General features: G+C 42.3%; 1 protein-coding gene across 3 annotated transcripts in view; it reads right to left on the reverse strand.

Annotated features, from left to right (window-relative positions):
- FARP2 (FERM, ARH/RhoGEF and pleckstrin domain protein 2) overlaps nucleotides 1-22,967 on the reverse strand; it is a 1,575,889-nt gene that overhangs the window by 802,244 nt on the left and 750,678 nt on the right. For all 3 annotated transcript variants that reach the window (XM_069213633.1, XM_069213634.1, XM_069213632.1), the window contains exon 13: nucleotides 12,579-12,819. In XM_069213633.1, coding sequence (XP_069069734.1) covers nucleotides 12,579-12,819 — 241 coding nt within the window. The remainder of the gene's footprint in view (nucleotides 1-12,578; nucleotides 12,820-22,967) is intronic.

The raw sequence follows: 22,967 nt of genomic DNA on the forward strand, positions 1-22,967 counted from the left end.
GAGCGTATTTGGTTATTGGAGATGTTTTGTCCCTCCTCAACCACTTGTTTTGCCCGCTTCTGAAATTCCTTGGGTAGATGCTCGATGAGATGTTGCATCTCGTCCCAATGGGCTCTGTCATAGCGCGCTAGGAGCGCCTGAGAGTTGGCGATGCGCCACTGGCTTGCAGCTTGAACAGCGACTCTTTTCCCAGCTGCGTCAAATTTTCGGCTTTCCTTATCCGGGGGTGGTGCATCGCCCGATGTGTGTGAATTGGCTCTTTTGCGAGCTGCTCCTACCACGACTGAGTCTGGTGGCAGTTGAGAGGTGATAAAAGCCGGGTCTGAGGGAGGTGCTTTATATATCTTCTCTACCCTTGGAGTGATTGCTCTACTCTTGACAGGGTCTTTGAAGATTTCCTTTGCGTGCCTTAGCATTCCCGGAAGCATAGGCAGGCTTTGGTAGTTGCTATGGGTGGAGGAGAGGGTGTTAAAAAGGAAGTCATCCTCGACAGGTTCTGTGTGCAACGACACGTTGTGGAATTCTGCTGCCCTAGCTACCACCTGCGCATACGCTGTGCTGTCCTCGGGTGGTGATGGCTTGGTAGGGTATGACTCTGGGCTATTGTCTGACACTGGTGCGTCGTATAGGCCCCAAGCATTTTGGTCATCTTGGCTCATGGTGGTGTGAGCCGGTGAATGTGACGGAGTTTGTGCCGGTGATATTTGAGTTACAGGTGGAGGAGAGGGTGGCGGAGTTGCTTTCTTTGCCACCTTTGCGTGTGGTGTTAGTTGTTCAGTTTGGAACTCTAGTCTCCTTTTTCTCTTGATTGGTGGAAGAGTGCTAATCTTCCCCGTTCCACTCTGGATGAAGATCCTCTTTTGTGTATGGTCCACATCAGTAGTCTGAAGCTCCTCTTCAAACCTGTGTTTACGCATTTGAGAGGACAATGAATGTTCCTCTGAATATGAGCCGGTAGTGGTTTCGGTTGCTGGTTGTTTTGGCACTGAAACTGTGTCCTTTTTTGTTTTCGGCTCCGAGGCGAATCTCTTCTTTTTCGGAGTCGAGCCTTCCCGGCGTCGATCATCCTCGGTGCCACTGTCTCTGCGTCGAGCAGCGTCGGCTCCGCCTTCTCGGCGTCGATCTTTTTCGGCAACACTTTCTCGGTCCCGAGAATGTTGCGTGCCTGTGTCTCGACCCGAGTCGGACGATCTCGGCACCGGTTCGGCCTTTTTCGGTGCCGATGGACGGTCACCTTTATGGGTTGAGCCATGGCCAGTTGGCAGTGGCGTCCCCTGGGCCTTGTCTATTTTCTTGTGCTGTGTGCTTTTCGACGTCTTACTCACAGTTTCGTCGACGTCGAATTCATCCGAGTCCGTTTCATGGATGGAGAAGCCTTCCTCCTCTTCTCCTTGTTCCTCGAACTCTCGGTGTTCTGTCGGCGTGGACGCCATCTGTAGTCTTCTGGCTCGACGGTCACGGAGCGTTTTTCGGGACCGGAACGCACGACAGGCCTCACAAGTTTCTTCTTTGTGCTCGGGTGACAGGCACAAGTTACAGACCAAATGTTGGTCCGTATATGGATATTTATTGTGGCATTTAGGACAGAATCGGAACGGGGTCCGTTCCATCGGTGTCGATGTTACACGCGGTCGGGCCGACCAGGCCCCGACGGGGGATCGAAATTACCCCGAAGGGCTACCGGAGCTCTTCACGATTCGGTGTCGATTCTAACTATCCCGATCCCGAGCAAAACAATACCGACGTAATTTTTCGAAGTTTTGACTATCTTTCCGTCCCGAAACCCGGAGCGAAAAGGAACACGTCTGAACCCGAGGGCGGAAAAAAAACAATCTAAGATGGAGCCGACGCCCATGCGCAATGGAAGCAAAGAGGAGGAGTCCCTCGGTCTCGTGACTCGAAAGACTTCTTCGAAGAAAAACAACCTGTAACACTCCGACCCAACACCAGATGGCGGACTGTGCACAACATGTGTATCTGCAGCAACAGATGCCATCAAACATGATTTTTCTTGAGATCTAGTAGGGTAATGACCATATGTTTTGCCAGTATCCACAGACCATGGACATGGAAGCCCAAGAGACAGGTGAAGTTTGCCATACAAAGGATGACGCTTCAACTCCTATTTGGAGGTGCTGTGGGAGAGGCATTTGGATTCTTTCCATGAAAAAGCTTCGATCACTAGACTTTCTGGTGAAGGGTGTGACAAAAGAATGCTGTTGGTTACCTGTGGCAGGTCTCTCTATCACCTAGCTATTTGTCCAGGACTGGAAAGGGTTTCTCCCCTGGTGCCTGAACAAGTTCTGGAAAAGCCTCACTGAAAGGAAGCAAGGAGTCTCCATTTGTGGAAGATGGTTGCAAGACGTTTGTCAAAATGTTAAAATTTGAATTTGCAGAGGGTATGATTAACTTTGCAGCTTCTGCTAAATGTGCTGAACCATCACTGCAAATGAAGGGACTTCTTCTAGAGAAGGATCACAGGAGTAAGTGATGTCCCCCTGTTGTGAAGCATCTAGGCCGCTTGCATTTTGTAAATTAGTGTTAGGGGGGAAGAAGGTTCGCAGCCTCTGAGTCATAGTCTTCTGTGTGACGGTAAGCCTTATCGGCCTGGTCACTGAGAAAACAAACTTCAAGATAAAAGTATATGTAATTTCCAGTTGAGTTTAAATGGTGGTTGTGCCACTATGGAACAGTAAGTATTCTGATTCGCTGAAGACGTTGCCCATTTACAGCAAGGAACACATGCCAAATGCAGTTCATAGCTATTGCTATACCTAAATGAGTAAATAACTGCTTCAGATAAATGAATATTATTTATCTATATACGTAATAGTCTTCTTGCAGCCAACAGCATGGGCAGACACAAACATTTCAAAAAGCTTGTTGATGTATTAACTTAACTCCTTGAATATATTTGGCTGCATTAGCCATATCACTGCACATCATTTAGATATTTGTGAGGAGTTATTACTCTTCTTCTCACCTATAGACATTCCACTTGTTTACTTATACCTTCCTGTCCTTTCTTCCATCTACTTTACTACTGTCTAGGACTGTCCTTTTCCTGGCACAATCTCTTGACAATGTTGCGTCAGATGTAACACTGATGCATGGCCCTTTAAATAGGAGCAGACAGGCATTATTATAGATTTTCTGTAGTCAGACTTCTGTAGCCATTGAGGTAGACACGTTCCCTTTTGTATCATATTCAATTCACATTTTGATTTGTTGCTTTTTTCCTACAAGATACATTTTTCATTAACTCATTAATAAGATAAAACAAAATTTGGCTTAACAATTAAAGGTACTCTTCACTATTAAATGTATATTTTTACAGCCAACCCTTTTGTACTGAATGATGTAAGCACTTCCGAGTTATAACAAGGCACTCCAAGTGAGATGCAAAACGATTCATGGGAAAGCTAGCACTCCAGGCCATATTTTCAGGGCCAGTAATGTAAAGGATGACGTGGTGAAAAATAGAATATCCTTTTTAAGAGAGGAAGGTTAATTCAATTAGGTAGCAGGTAATGGAGGAACTTGAAGCCTTAGCAAACCCAGAGAGCCAGAGTAGAATAATTATTTTTAATGGTGCTTCCCAACAGTAGCTAGTAGATGACTGCCTGGAGGCATTTCATCAAAAACAGTAAAAGCTTAAACGGGATAGGTCTCGCTAACCTTCAGAAGAGCTCTACCTTAGTGGCTACCAACATCCTCACCAACAAGCATGAAAAATTAATTATGACCAAAGCCTATCCAAATTGTGTTTGCTATCAGGCAAAAGCAGGAGAAACTCTAGGCCAACTAAGTACCTCTACATTTGTTTTGGAGATACTTTAACAGAATCTGGAGTGAATAGGTTGCTGGGCCCAGAGATGGGTCTTACCAGAAAGGGCTGTGTGTGTAGGTGGGGCTACGCTGACGTGTATGATGAGCTAATACACGCCGTAGGAGGGCCTGAATTGGAAAAGACACCTTCCTTCTCTGTAACCATGGCATTCTTGATACTGGACCCAGAACTCAGTAACAGGAAGCTTTTCTCACACAAACTGAGATAGATAATCATCAAATAGCAAAAATGGCACTCACAAATTCCAGTCATCATCAGCTTGTGGAAAATGTGAACATGAGATGAAGCAGTGATGGATTATACACGGACACGAACAATCAATGTTAGCAGTGGGCAACATGGCATTTTAACCTTGTTACTGCAAGAGTTTTAACAACAACTCTTGCCTTCGGCTCACATGCCACTATTCTCCACAAGTTGATGATAGAATAAAGACAAATGCAAAAAAAGACTAATGTTTCTCCTGCTGCCACAACCAAACAGATACTATATGTATGCAAAGAAGTAAAGTTTTCTGTTCCCGATGTTTTCAATCAACATGTCCAGCAAATGACAGGGCCAGGTCGGACTCCCCCCTTATAAACAAACTAACAACTTTGGTAACAACCAGGATTCATTCAGGACACCCGTAAAGATGGATAATAAAAGTATATTAAAAGTCTTCGAATAACCTCTGTGAAATAGTAACAAATATATTCATAAATCTTTTAGAGAAACTTGTTGCTACATGTTAATTCTACTTTCTATTACATATATGTATGTGCTTTTCATTTAAAAAAAATAAAAAAGGAAGTAAAATAGCATAAACTTCTGTACTCGTTATTTCATGTTGCTTGTCACGTATGAACATCTCGCGTAGCTGATTTACCCTAATATTTAATTGAAACCCAAACATGTCTCTGCTCTACGTATGTCTGACAGCAAGCTACTTTAGTTAAAAATCATCACAATGTGCTGTACGGCCTTTCTCTGATTTTTTACTTTCATCTCATGCCACAAAAATACTTCTATTTGTTACTGTTTGTATAACTGTTACACTTATATATAAAAAAAAAAGGATTGGAGCAAAGTTTGGTGCTTACTAATTTACAGGACTCAAGAGGACTAATCCACTCCAGGATACAAGTGAACTTGTTTGTGTGTTTATGCATAGCTATTACAAAAAAAGTACCTAGGGTACAGAATGGTGACTCATTTCTTAACTTAAACACTTTGTAAAACACATTCACCACAAAACAATGCCAAAAAATAACAGAGCCTAGAACAGCATGAATTAGACAACCAGTAGGCAACTAGGTCTCCAAGGCTTTCTTGAACTTGGAAAAGAAAGGTGATATTATAAAGGCAGGGGAAGAAGATTCCACTGAGTAGCAGTAGCTACCGAGAAAGCTCTTACACCATCACAGAGTAACAATAGTTAGGGACTTGAAAGAGAAAAGTATCTTTGGACCTCAAACAATGGCTGGGTTTATACCAAACGAAATGATGTGACAGAGGATCCAAAGATCCGAATAGAGTTTTAGGTACTACACAGAAATTTAAGAGCTATCATCCTTATGGATAGTGCTTTATTTGTGCCAGTATTTAATGATGCTACTTAATGCCACTTCTTTGTTGACACTGGGACATATTTATGACAGTCCGACACAATGGTGGTGTTATCTGCCTCTTTTTAAACAATTCAATGTATGTTGAAAGTGTCTCTAGGGTAATCGTACAGCTTTTGTTGCCGTGTCCAAATTGCCACATTTAATGTAGTGTGATACGTAAGTAGCATCACTACTGACATTTGACTGCACTGGCAGGAACAGTGTATGGTGCAAGCTGCAGTGAGCTCTTGAAAATCGTCTTGGCACTTAATTTATTATTAGGATTTTGTTTTTACAAATGAACCACTGTGGGGGGGAAAAAAAAATACAGGGAGGCCAGAGTAGAAGAGTCATGGTCAGTTTCTTAAAGCCTAACAATCAGTCTTGCAGATGAATTAAGCACCAGTTGCAAGATACGAAGAGCGCAGGTAGGACAGGTAGGCAGGTATAGAAAATAGAGCACACTGCTGTTATCAAGGCAAACTTCAAGAAATGCATTCATGATTTGGTATTGGTGAAAAGATCATCATAATGGATTTCAAATCTATAAAACACCTGTGGTGCAGACAAGCAACATCTGTCATGAGTGCATTAGAATCAGAATACGTCTGACACTATGCCACTGTTGTGTTTCACATACAGGTCTGGAAACTTATATACGTGCACTGTCTGCTTACTAAGGCACAAGGAAGAAGGTAGTAGGAATGAGAGGAGTCTGACACAAGAGGACTATGAGATACTAAAGATAAGATATTTAACGGTATTAGTTAAGGGTGAGAAGACACTGGGGCTAGATGTAGATGAGCTTTACAGTCAATGATAATCGCAAAGACTATGTTACAACCCTTTCTCACTAGCAATGAGAAGAAACACGCAATAGAGAGAACAGTTGTAGAAAAGGTATGAAGGCATAGGGAAAGACATGAAGGCAAACACCAGCTGTAGAGAGAACAGCTGAAGAAGAGGTATATAATAAAATACAAAATTAAGGCATCGAAGTTTGGGTGTTGTGTATTGAAGGCACTGGAAAGCCGCATGAAGACAATAATACTGGATGCAGAGAAGGCATGAAGGTCCAGAAAAGAGATGTGTAAGAAAAGTGAATGCTCTGCAAGAAATGTAGAGCAGTGGTTCCCAACCTGTGGATCGGGGATCCCTGTGGGTCCACGAAGCCTCCTTAAGGGGTCCGCAACTGCTCAGAAAATTAAATATTGTTAACAGACTAAGTCCCCAGCTCTCACTAATGACTTCGTAGGGAGTTCCCGGATTCCATTAATGATTCAGTGGGGGTCCCTGGGTTCCAGTAATGATAAAGTGGGGGTCCACAAAAGTCCAAAGGTTGGGAACCACTGATGTACTGGACAGAGAAAGGCACTGGGAAGAGGTGCTTATGTACAAAGGCATCTGGAAAGATCTGAATAGGACAAGAAGACTTCCACAAACGATGTGAAGTAGTAGTAATATATGTCCATAGGAATGAAGGAACTGGGAAAACAAGTATAAGAAGTATGAAAACACTGGGAGTGGTGTCATGTACAAGCAGATGTGGATGGATGCAGGAAGTTATGCACAAACATTGGGAAGCAATGTAGAGCCCACAAGAAGAATTGCAAAGAAACAGACAAGATGTAGAGAAGCGAAGACACAGAAACGATACAGAAGTAGTATGAAGACATTGGATATGAAGGCACTGGAGTAAGATGAAGATCTCTACAGGTGCTTAGTATGCATCAGATGATACAAAGACATGCACAACGAGTACTACGCCCAGGAAAAGATATAGAGGGTGAAGGAGTTGGAAAAGATGTTTAATAGGTATGGCAGAATGTTGCATTAAAATGTGTTTGGAAGACCTGAGAGGACATGAAGCGATGTATAGGAAGGCAGAATTAAATGATGGACGCAAGGAAGCAAAAAGGGGGAAGTGCTGAAGAATAAACAGTCTGGATAATAAAGGTTATAAAGAAGTGGTTAAAATGGTGCTACTTTTGAAAATGACAAAAGACTAACTGGCAGAAGAAATACATTTATGATTTATGAAGAGACAGAGAAAGAATGTGTAAAACCTGCAACATTCCTTGTAAAGCTTAATATAAAGTAGGAACTGAATAATAGGAGTAACTTTATGTGGGGAAGAACATGAACAGTTTTAGAGGGTAAAGCACGATGAAGTTGAGGTTCTTTCCATTCTACTGAACACGGCAGATAATTTAAAAAGGAAAATGTGTCCTTCTTAAAAGCTTATTTTGATCACAATCCTACTCTCCATCCTACTCCAGGATTTTTGTACAATCCAGAATTAAATGAACCCTTTTCACCTTAATGTTTTAAAGAGTTTCTACTGCAAAGACTTGTGGACACCACAGTAATCATAACATACTCCCATAAACAAATTTACATTCTGCAAGGAAATATATACATCTATTTTTTAACCCAAAATAGTACAACCTGTTCCAATTCACTCAAGTACTACAATCCTGTTGCATATACCATTTAATGCCAAGTTAAATATTTATCAGAACTTATGAAGCGGGAGGTTCAAATGAAAGTGACCGGTACTAATAAATGTTAAAGGGACAGGTGGAAGCAATTTGGCAAAGTGGACAACGAAGAATTAACACAGATATATACAAATACATACACCAAACGTAAGCACACACGCATATAACACATACAGAACATAGATCTAATTTGGTTTCAGTTACCTTGCTCTTAGAGGTGTTCATGAATGATACAGCTCACAAACATGCAAGGGGTGTCATCCCTTAGTGTTTAATGTAGGACATTAAAATGTATCACATTTTGAGAATGGAAATCCAACTATGTGCAAATATGAAGGTCTCTGTGCACAAAAAGAGAGCATTAAGGAAAGGATGTCATTTTGAGATACCAGAACTGAGAAGCAAGGAGTCAAAGACAAATTCACAGAATGAAAAGAAAATGTACAGCGATTACACAGACTGGAACAAGAATTTATCTAAATTACGATTTTGAGAAATCATCAAAAAGCTTCAAAATGGATAATGTAAGTGAAGTGGACAAGATCCTAATACAAGGAGGTGAAAAATATGGCAACAGTTTGGCTGTGTCCGAGATCTACAGCACGCTTAGTACAGAGGGAGAAGCAAGATGACAGCTTGCGCTTAGTACATGAGATGCCTGCCACTCTGCAGAAGGAGTACTAGAGACATGCTGGAACTCTATACAGGGGGCACTAGAGAACTGCTAGCACTCTGTACAGCTGGAGTGTCAGAGGCCTGCTTACTGTCTGTAGGGAGGCTGCAATAGAGATCTCCCTACAATGCATACAGAAGGAGCTCTACAGGTATGTTTGCACTTTGTGCATAGGGTGGTAATTGGCTGCTTACCGTTTGTACAGAGGACAGGACAGAAGACTGCTTAAAGTCAGTGCAGAGAGAACAGTAAAGACCTGTTACTGTTCAATACAGAGGGAGAGCTAGAGGCCTACTGCCCTAGTTTGGCCACATTTTTAGAGGCTTACTCACACTTTAAGGATAGACGGAGTAAGGTGCTAAACGGACAGTAAAATGGTGCAGTAGGTTTCTCTATCTTTTGTTGCAAAGTTACCATTTGACACAAGTCACATGATAATAGTTGTGCTGCATAACACAGCTTGGGAAATAAGCTGTGGCCAAAGTAACAGCACCACTAGTTGAGAAAAGTCACATGATAATAGTTGTGCTGCATAACACAGCTTGGGAAATAAGCTGTGGCCAAAGTAACAGCACCACTAGTTGAGAAAAATCTTTGTGAGCTTGTTCCTATATTAACTAAATGGCGAAACCTATCATGACATTGGTTACAGGAGAACAATGGGTAAAAATTTGATATATTCTCAACTATAGCATAAAAAAGCACACTGTAAATGTTCCTCAAAATCGACAAATTCACAATTCTAAGGAAGAAAGTCTGAAACATTATACAAATGTTAGGTAAAACTGTTGTCAGTAAGAGAACATAACTCTGCTATTTCTGATCTCAACAGGTGTGGATTTTGTTTGATCACGGCTTCAAAAATCTGTCTTGATGCTGAGCAGCTAATGTGCTTGCCTGAGATGGTGAGTTTCCTGGAAGGTGTAAATGTCACTGCCAGTTCTTCACTTACTTACATGTGAAACAAGCATGGGTAATGCCAATAGGTCTGGCTTATTAATGCACTGTCAAGCTAGACCTACAAGCCCATTTATGTTAATGGCTGTCTTCCTCTAATCTGTGTTGCTGCCACAGGGAAAACACCATAAATTATCTAATTATCTAAGACACTTTAATAGCTCTACAATGTCATGAGTGTGCCCCTGAATATTCAACCTCAAGAAGTAAGATAAACAAAATGAACAGAGCTGTTTGGAGAGCAAGCATTTTTTTGTAGAAGCACACAATTTCTGCCTAATCGAAACATGTACTGCTGGCTCCCACCATGTGGGCGAAGCCAAAACCCCTCTCTAGTGATGCTCACATAATTGTCTGTTGACAACTTCACTGCTAAGCCAGAATTTAACAGCCAGTAAACTAACCAACAATTGTATATTTCAGACACAATTCTCCTTTATCTTTTTTTTAACATTTTCATTTTGTTCACATTTTCCCTAAACCTAACCTCTTCCTTCACTCAACCTATTCTAGAAAAACATGTCCTTTGCACGGGCACCATTCTACATTCACAGTTCGACTGGTCATCAATTTTCCAATGACTTCTGACCAGTTAAATTGTGAATCTCTACACTCTTGTTCAAGTCCACTGTGCATGCAACATCTGGAAGTTTGACGTTAAATCAGCTGCGACTGCTAAGCAGGCCCTACATGTCAGTGATCCGATTTTGCTGGGCGCTTGCAAGCACAGATATAGCAATAATCAAATATTTCTTTAAACCCAGCTTTACCAAAGGTGCAGCATGTAATTGTATGTTTTCCATAAAGGCAGTATACTTATTAGATAGTACTAAAAGACTTCCAGGATACATATAGATTAAAATTTCACAAACAAATCTCACAATGGACTAATTTCTTTTACAAACTCAAAAGCAATCAGGAGGATGCTAAATGTGTGAATTAGGAGATTTAATCATGAGCAAATTGTGAAAACTCTCTTGAACTTCCTGTGCCTTCTTACAAAAAATTATAGTTGTTAGCACAAGTAAATTGTGCAGACAGACCTGGCATCTTTAGATCTGCTTTGGCACAAATCTGGTGGCTTGATGCATTGTCAATAGTTTACACAAGATGTGAAAAATCCTACTCCAATTATTTAAGAAGATAAGTAGATTTGCATATTATCTGTTTAAAATCCTGTAATGGCAAGGCAATAGTTCTAAACTATCCTTTAAGGAAAAGTTACAATTTTTACACTAGTATTGTTTTTCTGTGCCAACATTTACTTTTGTCGTAGGTCAGACTCTGCCTCCAGCCAGCATGAAATCTTGCTCGAATGCACAACGGAGATTAGAGCAAAAATAAAGCAAGATAGCAACAGCTGTGTGTGTCGTGCAGACTAGTTCTATACTTACTTTAAGAAGAGAGTAACAAGGAAATGTATTTTAAAGAGGACCAGGTAATTCCTCTTTTGATACTCTCCAGGTATGTAGGTGTACGTATAATGAAGCATATCACAGATGGAAGCTGAAAAGCCTTTAGAAGAAAGACAAAGGACTACCTTGACGATTAGCCACATTTACCTTGATCTGTGATAGATGTGTTCCAAAAACATAAGGAAATATCTGGTCAATCTCAAACTGGCTCAGAATTTCAAAGAACTGCTATAATAAGACCTGCAGGGAAGAAGTCTTTCTACAATCATATGCCAGTTAATGTAAGTCAGAATCAAAAACTAAAGATGCCAAACTATTCATCGTACCAACAGAGTACACATGCTCCATAAGTGCTAAACCATCCAGGCATCGGGGGGATGCAGTCACTTGGCATTTCACAGACAATTTTGTATTAATACCTGTCCATCCTAAAAAGACCCAATTAAATATAACTGCTTTCTTGTAGGAATCATGCAGTAACCCATCTAGGTTATAAAGAGCCCAGTCTCTCCAGCGTGCAGCACAATGGGCAGTAACACCTGCCCATGTATTTGATATTGTGAGGGCTGCCAAATAAACCAGTCTGAAATACTTATCCAAGGTCGGCCTGGGCCTTGTCCTTTTGCTCTCCGTGGGCCAAGTTTTTCAGGTTGTTCTGAAAGTCAAAAGTGAAGCTATCACCAGAAGCCTGGGCAAAGGGATTGCTAAAGAAGAGGTTGACATCCAAAGGTGTTCCGGTTTCTGAATCCCAGGAGTCAGTGTCGGTGCTGCTGGAGTCTTCAGTGGTGGTGGGAGGATAGCTGAGCTGCTCCAGCTGGTCAATGATATCTGTGAACTGGATAGCAGAGCTGGATTCTGAGCGCACAGAGTATGCTGGAAAGTTGACCATGGAGCTGCCCTCGGAATGGTTGCCTGAGCTTGGAATGTGCAAAGAGGGGACACCATTGAGTGGCAAGTTGTTGAGGGAGCTACTCTCTGAGCGGTTGTTCATAAGGGAGCTGCTCTCAGAAGGGCTGAGGAGGCTGTGCATTCGACTAGCTTGTGCTTTCACTTCAAACAAGTCGGAGGTATCAGAAGGGTGCGCATTCCCATTGAAATCACTTCCTTCCACAAATTCTAAATCACCCACTGGATTCATAGGATCATCATCGGAAAAATAATGCATGGGACTTCCTACCACAGGGCCAGAAGTCTGCAGAGGTGCATTTTGGTTTGACATAGGTGCCATCTCCCAAAACTCCCTGTGCAAATCTTGTCCCTCTGGGTGTACATCACTATAAGTATAGGAAAAGGCCTCGAAACCACCACCAAAAAAGGAGATCTCAGTAGGATCATCATCTATGAATTCCTCAGTAAGTTGTAACTGTGAAGTTGTTAGTGTGAAAGGCGGCGTTCCCTGAGGTTGGTTGATATTACATTTATTATCTACAGTGGATGTCACTGAGGGAATTTCACCCTCGACCCCATCATCACGCGCCTTTCTACTCATCATCTGAATCTCTACGCTGTTTTTAACTACATCTAAATCATGACTACTCGCTACACTTTGATAAGCAGGGCTGCCGTTTTGTACAGTACTGCAAGACACGACACCTTGGAACGACTGGATTACAGGTGATCCTGGCAATTCCGTCAGCTTCCTGCTAGTTCCCTCTTCTGTCGCTGGAATCAATACACTCCAATCAGTTGGACTCCTAGAAGTGGGTGATCGAGGGTCCAGCAGGTTGTGGTCAGGAAAAAGAGGTGGGTCAGCAGCTGTTGTGGAAGAGGACAGCAAGGCCTGGAGGGAGGGTGGGGGCCCAGGCAGTATCACACCCTCATTAAAAGAGAGCTTCTGCAAAAAGAAGAAAGAAAAGAATACTTTTATCAGGGAAAGAATTATGTACAGCTGTATGCTCTTGACAGAATAGGAGCTTTGAAGCTTATAATCATGCCAGGAGCTCAATTTTCTCTGAACATACATAACATGAGAATAACCTAGTCAAAATATTTACTTTGTTAATGCATAGAGAGGTTGCCCTGCTGCTAAACATTTATGAATGCTAACAAAATTCTTTCGGAATGTTGAGAGTAATTAAGGAGGAGCATATGTACAATTTAAATTGTTACTTATTCATGTGATGAATGTCTAATTTTTCATAAGTACAAATGTAGTATAGTAAAACTGATTTTCAGTTTTTATGTTTCTGTGACTAATAGCTTCAGATCTTCTTTATAATCTAAAAAGCAAAGATAGGTACTTACCTTTGATCAAAACATTTTTTGATTTATAATTTACCTTCCCACAATTTCAGACTGGGATATGATTAGGTAAAGTAATCCATACAGGGCAAATAAGTAGACCGCTGCAGTCCTAAATATGAATCCACGTAAGTTACAGAAAGAAATAAAGAACTGGGTTTATAAAGATGCCACCCGCACAACTGATACTAAGTAATCTAATGTTCCAGGCACCAAAGAGGACAGACAAAAAAATGAAGCTGAGATCATGGGAAAGACAAAGGCAAAACATGACTGAAGATTTAACTCACCCTTTGAAAACAGGAAGTAGGGTGCAAGAAGACAGTTAAACAGAAAAGCATTATTGAAAGCCAGTTAAAAGTAAGTAATTTGTTCTATTAACAGCCACCACCTACCTCAGCTAAAAATATTCTATATCAGTATTCACGAAAATAGGAAAGGTCTGAGAACTGATCCTCATTTCTGGCACTGGAATCTAGTGCTTAGTGAACGTGTGAAGACCAGAATGCTGTCTGATATTTCAGACGCAGGGCTAAAACCTCTTTCTGAGCTAGATCTTAACACATTTTAATAGATAGTTACCCATCAAGAATCATTTGAATTCTTTATCACTTTGACCTTCCTAGCACCGAAGAAACACAAAAAGAGTTTATAGTCGGTCTTGTATTCCCTGTTTCTTTCTTTGGTTTGAAACGATGGAACTGCTCCTCCAACTTAGTCACCAAAACAGCTGCACCATGTTGCACCTTCATTAGACGTTCTGCACAACCCTATGTTTTCCCTCAGTGACCTTGACACCAGCAATTCCAGCACAGGTGCTGCATAGGTTTATGTTGCTTCGCGAGAAAAGTTCAAGACTCCATTTAACAGTCCCCCAAGGTGGAGCACGACTAACTGTAGGAGACTGACCCCTTAATTAGACTATTGGCGACTGCCAACTCATGGCAGCTGAGGTTTTAGTGAGACTGTATGCCTTGTATTCCTACCGAGGAAAGACTCGATCAATCCCTTCTACATAAAGACCATTTAGTCTTGGGTAACTGTGGTCGGACACTTCACCTGCAATGCAAGCAGCAGCATGCGACACGTTGAACAGCATGTTGTTTTCATGTGCCATATATAGTGTTATAGTATACGGAAGATTTACTGAGAGGACTTGCAGCTCACATATTCTTTTCACTGATGTATAAGCAGCAAGAGTAATGGATTACAGAGAACAAAACAGCAATGGTTCGAACGGGGGATCGCTCACAAAGGTAAGAATTCATTTGAAATCCAATAATGGAGTGCTAAAGGCATGACTAGTGGGGATAAAAAACTCAGCATATTAGTCAAAAGTCTGGTTACACGTAGCAAGAGTAAAAGTGAAACCTGCTACGAGGTCTGCAACAAAGTGGAAATGGCAACTAAGCATCTTGGCACAGTCCCTAAATTATGCCAATTTCAGGCTAAAGTAAGGTCTGTTTTCAATGTATACCCTTGTTTTGAAAGCATCATTCAAACACTTACTGTAGCTCCTGAGATAAATTCTGTTACATTTTCAAAACATTTACTATAAAGGTCGTCCCTCTCAACCTCCAAAAAGAAGCGCTGAGGGTCCGCAAACTGGAATGGAGAACTGACCCAACCTGCTGTGTCAGGAGATTCAAGAAATCTGGGAACAAAAACTGTTTTGTTGTATTTAGAGCCAGTCAGACTAGCAGTGACTCCAAAATCTTGCTTTGTTGGAATCCTCCTGAGTAGAACAGAACAGATCTTATAAGAGAGCAGAGAGAGAAAGCATAATGAAAAGAGTAATAATTCCAACTCAGGGTGAATGCATCCACCAGAGCTCCTGTGTATGGATTCCAAGGAACAGTAAAGTGCACAATTTAATTGTTTCATGTGACAAAAAGTATTAATGGAATGTACCAGTTGCCCAAGGTCTATGCTGCAACATCCTGGTGTAGTTTCCACTTGGCGATTGTTAAACCCAAAGGGTCTTGAAACATTTGCTCTGTCACTATCCACTCACACCAGGTGAGCTGCTGACACTCCAATACCTTTGTTAATGGCCCAGAACCACCACTGCCGGTCTTCGTCACATAGAATCTTCCAACCCTCATGACCAACTTTAGCTTGTGTGCACTGCGAGTTAGCCCTACTACAGAAAGGAATGCTATTAAAATCAAATGATTGGCTTTTAACTCCTGTACATTTATACAACTCTTGTCTCAGCTGGACTTCATAAATGATTGATAAAGCCGACTTTTAGAAGATACTTCAACCAATAATGGATGCATCAGTTTGCTTTGCCACTTGGGTTCATGTCAAGTGAAACGAATAATAATTAACAGAACTAATGCTACTATACCCCAAAACTTCACTTCAAAAGACTCATAGAAACTCTGACTGCCAGGAACGAAGAAAATGCACAACCCCTCAGTTCTATAAGTGTCAGAAAGGAAATCACCCTAAGAATCTGGGTGAAATAGAGCCGCTGTCCTTTGGAAGAAGGAAGGCCATCCCCAACACTGTTTCCAATAACTGCCATATGATATTAGCGAAGGGATCTTTGATTATTATCCTGTATTGGGAGTAGACTCTAGCGTGTGCAAGAGACTGCATGTGTCTTGCAGATGGTCTGCTACCCACTCAGACATCCCTGCCTTGAGTACACAATTACTCAGCTCAGGAAGGACTACCACTTGTTACACAAGAAAATGTGCTTCCTCTACTCCCATTTCTTTCTTAAAAGTCAGGGCATTATGGTCAGGGGGAAGCACTATAAACTGAAAATGCACCACTCAACTTACGAATCTTTGGAGTTTTGATAAAAAGGGATATCAAACTACTCATCTTTGATTTCCAAGAACACCATCCTCACCTGGCATTGTAGTGCCTGCACCATCTGTGCCAAAATGCTAATTTTGAACGTATGCTTTTTAACTTTATGAAATCAAGATTTCTAAAATAGGCACCACACCACCTCCATTGAAGAGGAACTGGAGGTACGGGGATTATCAGGAAAAGGTATCTTCTCCATGGCTTCTTTCTTCAACAAACTTAGCATTTCATTCATCGTGATGTTTGAGTGGGTTGTTTCCTAGAGACTTGTGGTAGTGCAACTGGGTATCTTGATTTATCAAACTGAAGACACTATTGGTCTGAGATAATTTCTGCCATCTTAATAGTATTCTAAGGACACCTCCCTTGTACACACTACAGTGTGGAAACTACCACAACCTTGTAACCTCTGTAACAGACGTCCTCCTTTCCTCTTGCAGTCACACACAATCATATCCTATTTCATTTAGCTTTGCCTGCACAATTGCATAGACACTGGTCGACTGCATCCAAAGAGGGGGTGTGGTTTACAAAGCCAGAGTACCGGGATCTGGTAAATCACCTCATGTATAAAAAATAGTTTTGAGACTTAGTATAGCCTATGCCATCCTTCACAAATGGCAAAAATGCCCCACTGGTGTTTTGGTACCTGGCTGAATACAAAAGCACAGATTTACCAAAACCACAACAAAGTACTGTGTCCTTCGCATGGAGCTTCAGAAGGCTTCTTGTGGCAAAAACGAATGCAGGCTGAAAGCCAATTGTAGAGGGTGGTTCCTGCCTGGATAACCAATTGAGACGAAAAGCTGATCCGATATCTTTTGTTCTTCCCTTATAAAACCGGATGCACCTGTCTATGTCCAGCAAATGTCAGTAAGTGCACTTATAGAGTGCAAACCTAGCAAGGAAGCAACGGAGTGCTGTGCATTATATGGGAGATTATTTACAAGACTGTGTACATCAAGTGGGGATTACACATATGCAATTCATCCATTACATTTTGCATTTTTAAGCACACAGAGTAAGTAATTTGCCCATCATCACATGATGTGGTCCTCAAGCGCTAAGGCAGGGATTCAAACTGGGTCCCCAGGAATAAAAGTTGGCAACTTTAGCTACTAGGCAACATCAGCTGATGTCAAAGCATTTGGGAAGAATGATCGAAGAATAACTGGTTTGTTGAAACGAAAGTCCAAGGGCACCATGGCAAGTACTTTGAGATGGTGCGAAAGTTAAACTTATTTTTTGTGAAGTACATATATAGTTATTTTATGATGAAAGCATTGAGCTCACTAGTCATCTTGGTGATGCTAGAACCAGGAGAAGTGCTATCTTCCATGAAAGATACTTGAGAACCCCCTGTGGATGGTTCAAAAGGGTGACCGTATCAGGTGAATGAGCACTGTGCTTAGCACCCACGACACTTGAGGGAGTTGATCGGGGAGGAAGCTCTGAAAAGATCCATAATGAACTGCGTGATGATCCTTTGAACATTATTGGATATTCCAATGCTTGATATCTCTGCCAGATGGACCCTAACCAAGGAGTACTTAAGGCTTTTCTTGGATAAGTGGAGAACACACAACCAGATCTATTGTGGCCTACAGAAATGCAATTTAGTCCTTTATCTTTGATTCATTTGGTGTTGTGGAGTTTGATTGTAGAACGAGCTTGTACTTGCAATTGCAATGCTATAAGTGTTATAGGCAGACATCATCCAGTCTTGCTTGTGTTGTGTACCAAAACTGGTATGGAGATGTTGGTGTTAACTACATTAGCAAACCTGGCTGTGGCTTCGGCCTAACAAAGTACCCTGAAAATGAGGGGAAAGGGCAGACACAATGTCATTCAGTGATTAGTCATCAAGAATCATTGTCTTAGCAGCTCGGTTGCCAGTACTTACTTGGGTGGAACACGTATTACTTGGTCTGAAGTATGGTAACTACCTCCTGAAGTCTTGTTGGAGTTACAGATTGTGAAGCTCCCACTAGTGGCAATCTGACAGAGTGACTGAGGTTGTCCACTTATTCAATTTGAATCCCTGGTAGATGTTCCACAGAATGATCAACTATGTTTACTATAGCTCAGTCCCATAAAATCTGTGACCCTGTCTGTCAAAGTGTACATACCTTGTTTGGCAACTGATGCTGTGTTGTCAGTCGAGATTAAAGCAGCCTGGTTTGCAGTAGCAATAGTAGTAGAAATGCCTGTAGACCTAATAAAATCAGTTGCAGTTCCAAGACATTAATAAGAAGCAATTCTCTTCTTTCGACCATCTACCCTTCATATATAGTTCTAGCATGTCAACCCCACAACCTTCCACAGGGGTATCTGTTGTCATAATGAGACTGTTGTCAGCCAAAAAGGGAGGCATGCATTGAGATTTACTTGAAATCACCATTACAGTAAGCTTGGCTGTGACGAAGACTGTCACAACATCTTCTCATTAACAGGTTGCTTGCTGCCTATGGAGTTTCAGCTCCTGTTATACCGGTCTCACTTGCAGGCATAAAAATGGAGTGGGTCCTATGCAGCAGGATGTAAAGCACAGCAATGATTTGAATGTCCTAAAGGAGATTTTCTGGTGTCTGTAGATAGTTCCAGATATCATTCGCAGTGTGGGAATGTAGTCTGCTGTCAGTCTTTCCTAACTGTGTGTTCAGGATCACTCCAAGAAACTAGAGGTCTGTAGCAAGGTAGGTTAAAAAAAAAACAAAAAAACTAATTAAATAAATAAAAAATAACACTGAGCATCTGGCCCAACTGACCGGACATGTAGGTGCATCCATAAAGGAGACACTGGGCCAACGTCACTTTCACCAGCCAATAATCCAGGTATGGAAATACCTGGTGGCCCTGTCTCTTAAGAAAGGAAGAAAGGCTTCCTCTGGCACAAGGCATTTTGTAAATATTGTATTGGATGAGGAAGATTTCAGGACGAAAGGAAGTATGCTCTGAATTGAGAACGCTACTCTGCCACTAGAACTACAAGTAATGCCTTCCAACAGCAATGGATGGACTTCTTCAAGGGTAGATTTTTGAGTAGGGAGTTCCCAAACGTCCAGCACCAGTCTCTATACTCCTGTCTTCATTTTCCCCAGAAATAATCTGAAGTAGAGGCCGAGGATTCCCTCAGACTTGGAACTTCTTATACTACTCTTGAGAAGGAGGAGGATCTGCTTACATCTCTTGAATTTGGAAGCGGACTTTGATAATGTGTTTTTTTAAAGAGATTTCAGCATGTGCTTTGATTCCACAATTTATGACACCCACTAATTGATGTACTATTCCTCCATTCTGAGCGAGACGTGGCGTAAATGTAGGTAAGGGGCTGTGGCGAAGGCAGCACTGAAAAGTGAAAAGTGCTTGGTGATGTCCTGAGGGCATGAATGGAAAGCCCCTTTCTTTTTTTTGCATTAGGGACTTTTGTGGAGCCCTCTGCCTGGGCTGCAATTATGATTACTGAGAGTGCGCTGGGAGACTGAATTAGGTAGTTATTTTATTCTTCTTCATCAGGGATTACAGTCCCTTCATTCGTCATCCTAGTAGTGAACTCCCTCCTCTTCCAGACCATACGCAGGTATCTCTCCTGCCTCCATCTCTGGATTGTGAACCTGACTGCTATCCTGCTGATCCTCATGCTCACTCATGTCAAGACATCGTTGGTATCAGGCATACTGGTGGAGGCAGTGTTTTGGAAGGTGGAGGGGCTGCTCTGGAAACTGAGATAAGAGGCACTTCCACTGGAGGTTGGACCAAAGGCTGCTGATAATGTTGCTGAGGAATAGACATAGGCACCTGTTGGGGACTCAAAGTAAGGTTGCAGTTATAGAATAAACTTTTGTGAAGTCTCCATCATGTATTTTAGGAAATTCATAAGGCTCCTGGCAAACCTGCATCAATGGTGGATCCCACTAGTTTTGCCTCACTTCGTAGCTTTCAAGACATTTGTCATATTCATCTGCTCTTCATAAGTCCCTCTGGAGCCTTCATCTGGAGATTGACCATAGTCTTCTACACTTCTCCAGTGGACAACTTGTGCAGGATCTACTATTCAACAAGTTACTTACCTTTGTTAATCTGTTTTTTGGTGGGGACTCTTTCTAATTGCCTGTTCTTCACCTTTGGTATATTCCCCCAGGCGTCATACTTGATCAGGAGAATCTTGAGCAGTACCATTGTGTGGAAGGTGGCATCGTGTAGCTTGGTTGCAAGGTCGTTCTGCGCCAAAAATGACATGTGGCCCTGAATATAGGTGCCACCCATGCATGCTGACATCAGTTGCTTTCTATAATGTTCATGCTCTCAGGTGCAAGGCTCAGTTGTCAGATTGGTGGTGACCAGTGTCTAGATCTCTAATTTGGGATCTTTTTAAACGTAATAGAGTCCAGTTCACACAATGAGGAAGATGGGAGGGGCAATGAGAAAATCTGCAGTGAGATAAGAGTCTTACCAAAAGTAACATACTTCTGGTAGAGACTTCTAACTGCAGATTCCTCCCTTTCTAAACAGATACCAAAGCAGTGCTCCCCAGGATGTGGGTCTGTGAACTTGCTCACACCAAAAAGTCATGAAGGACCGGGCAGCCAAGTGCCCGTCTTAACGGACCCTGCTACACAGATAGTAGTGCTTTCTGAATGTATGCAGAGACACCCATATAGGCTGCCAAATATCCAGGACAGGTACCTATCGTGACATGGCAGCATCCTTGGCTCTGGTGGAGTGGGCGTGCAAAACCTCCAAAGACTACTTTTTGGTCAACACATAGTAGATCTTATGTGGAGCACGATCCAACAAGGTATTTTTCTGCACTGCTTTGCCTTACTTCTCTCCAATGAAGCCAATATAGAGCTTATCTTCCCCCTGGCATTCAGTAGATATTATGGAAACAAAGAGCCCTCTTCAGATCCAACTGATGGAGCAAAGAATGCTGGAGGGGTGAAGTTCTGTCTAACATAAAAATGAGTCACTACCTTCAGAATAAAGGAGACCTGACTCCACAGAACCAGCTTGTCAGACAGGGAGGACTTGTAGCTCGCTCAACCACTGTGCCAACGTTATGGTGACAAGAAAGGCTATCTTGAGGGTAAGTAATGGGAGGGGGAAGTTGTGCAGAAGCTTGAAGGGAGTGCACATAAGGAACGTCAAAACTAAATTCAAATCACATTCGAGTTTAATAACCTAAGAAAGGAGAAACATTTTGCAACTTGAGAAAACGCACCACAAGAGGTGATTTAAAAAAAATAAGAGCTGGTCCAGCAACAGTAAAAAAGGCAGAAAGAGCAGACAGATATCCTTTAAAAATGCCCAAAGCAAGGCCTTGATGGGCTAGGGGCAACAAAAACAACAACACTTCGGACTGCTTGGCATTAAGTGGGTCAATTTGCCAACAAGCAAACCAGGTCACAAACTTGTCCCAATGGCAGGCACATACAGATTTGGTACAGGTATGCCTGGCTGCCAAAATTAAATCAACAACTTTGGAAATAAGGTCAAAGGCAGTTAATTATCGATTCTTAATCTCAGGTGGCCGATGTGCAGGCCTAGATGCAGGACCTACCCTGTTGCTGCAACTGGTGATCTTCTTGATGGGTCAGCCTAATCAGAGGTCAGATGGGCATGCCAAGGAGTTTGGGATACCATACTCTTTGTGCCCAACTCAGGGTCATTAGGATGACCTGTGCCTGGTTGGTCCTGGTTTTCTTCAAAACTTGGAGCTGGAGAGGTACTGGCAGAAAGGCGTAAAGTAGTTACAAATTACACTTGAGTTGGAATAGGACACCAAGCAAGAGACGCTTGGAAAACTCAAACATGCAAAAGTGTTGACATTCTGTGTTCTAAGCAATGGGGAAAAGGTCAAACCAAGGTTCACCCCACTCATGGAAGAGGCCCTGTTACACCTCGAGATATCACTGTTGTTCTTAATCTGCAAGGTGTCAAGGGCTGAGTTTGTTTGCTCTGGAGTTCAAGGATCCCTGCCAGGCGTGGTGTATCACCAGAAACATCTCAAAACACAGAGGCTCCTAGCACAGGGTCCACAACCCCACCTCGCATGGCTTGTTGCAGTACCACATGGTGCTGGTGATTTATGTGAGCACCTGCACCAGCCTCCCTTTGATGGATGGCAGAAAGGCTTCCAATGCTAAGAGGATAGCTCACAATTCCAAAAAGTTGATATGAGGCCTGGCCCCCACCAGAGTTCGGGTGCCTCTGCTCTCTACCTTCCCAAGTGTCCACCCCAACCCAGAAGCGATGCATCTGCCACCAATCTAGATAGGATTGAAAGAAGGGTCTTTCATACACAATTGCAGTCCTGCAGATTTTTTATAGTCTCCTCCAAAATCTGGCCTTGATTGGAGATATCCACCTTTTGCTGAGATATTGGGGCTTCAGATCTCACTGCAGAGCCTGCTTACTCCACCTGGCATACTTGACCAGCCGATGGAGGAGGACACATGTGCCAGAAGCCTCAGTCATCCTCACTGAATCCATGACAGAGGATGAAACATTGGGATCATAAACCAAATGTCCGGGACACTCTGCTCTGGGGTGTAGGCACAAAACTGCCAGAATGGCTCAGATGAAATGGAGCGTATTTGAAGCAGTCCAATGTAAATCTGTTACATTAATAGTGAACCTGAACGATGTTAGGGAGGCCTCCCTAGTCAGGAGGTGGGTAACGACTGCCTGGAGCAAACCTGCCTGAGGTAGAGGAAAGAGTAAGAGCCCAGACCTCGAAAAATGTGCAGCCGCAACCACTGTGATAACTTTCGTGAACAACAATGGGCACATATGGGAAAACAGTGAACTGAAAATGTTCCTACCCAAGATGAGGATGTGGAGATTAAAGTCTTTCAGGTCCAATGCTACCATCCTTTCTCTGGGGTTAAGGGCTAGTAAGATCTGGGTGGCGGT

The sequence above is a fragment of the Pleurodeles waltl genome, chromosome 11 (assembly GCF_031143425.1).
Source record: "Pleurodeles waltl isolate 20211129_DDA chromosome 11, aPleWal1.hap1.20221129, whole genome shotgun sequence".
Lineage (NCBI taxonomy): Eukaryota > Metazoa > Chordata > Amphibia > Caudata > Salamandridae > Pleurodeles > Pleurodeles waltl.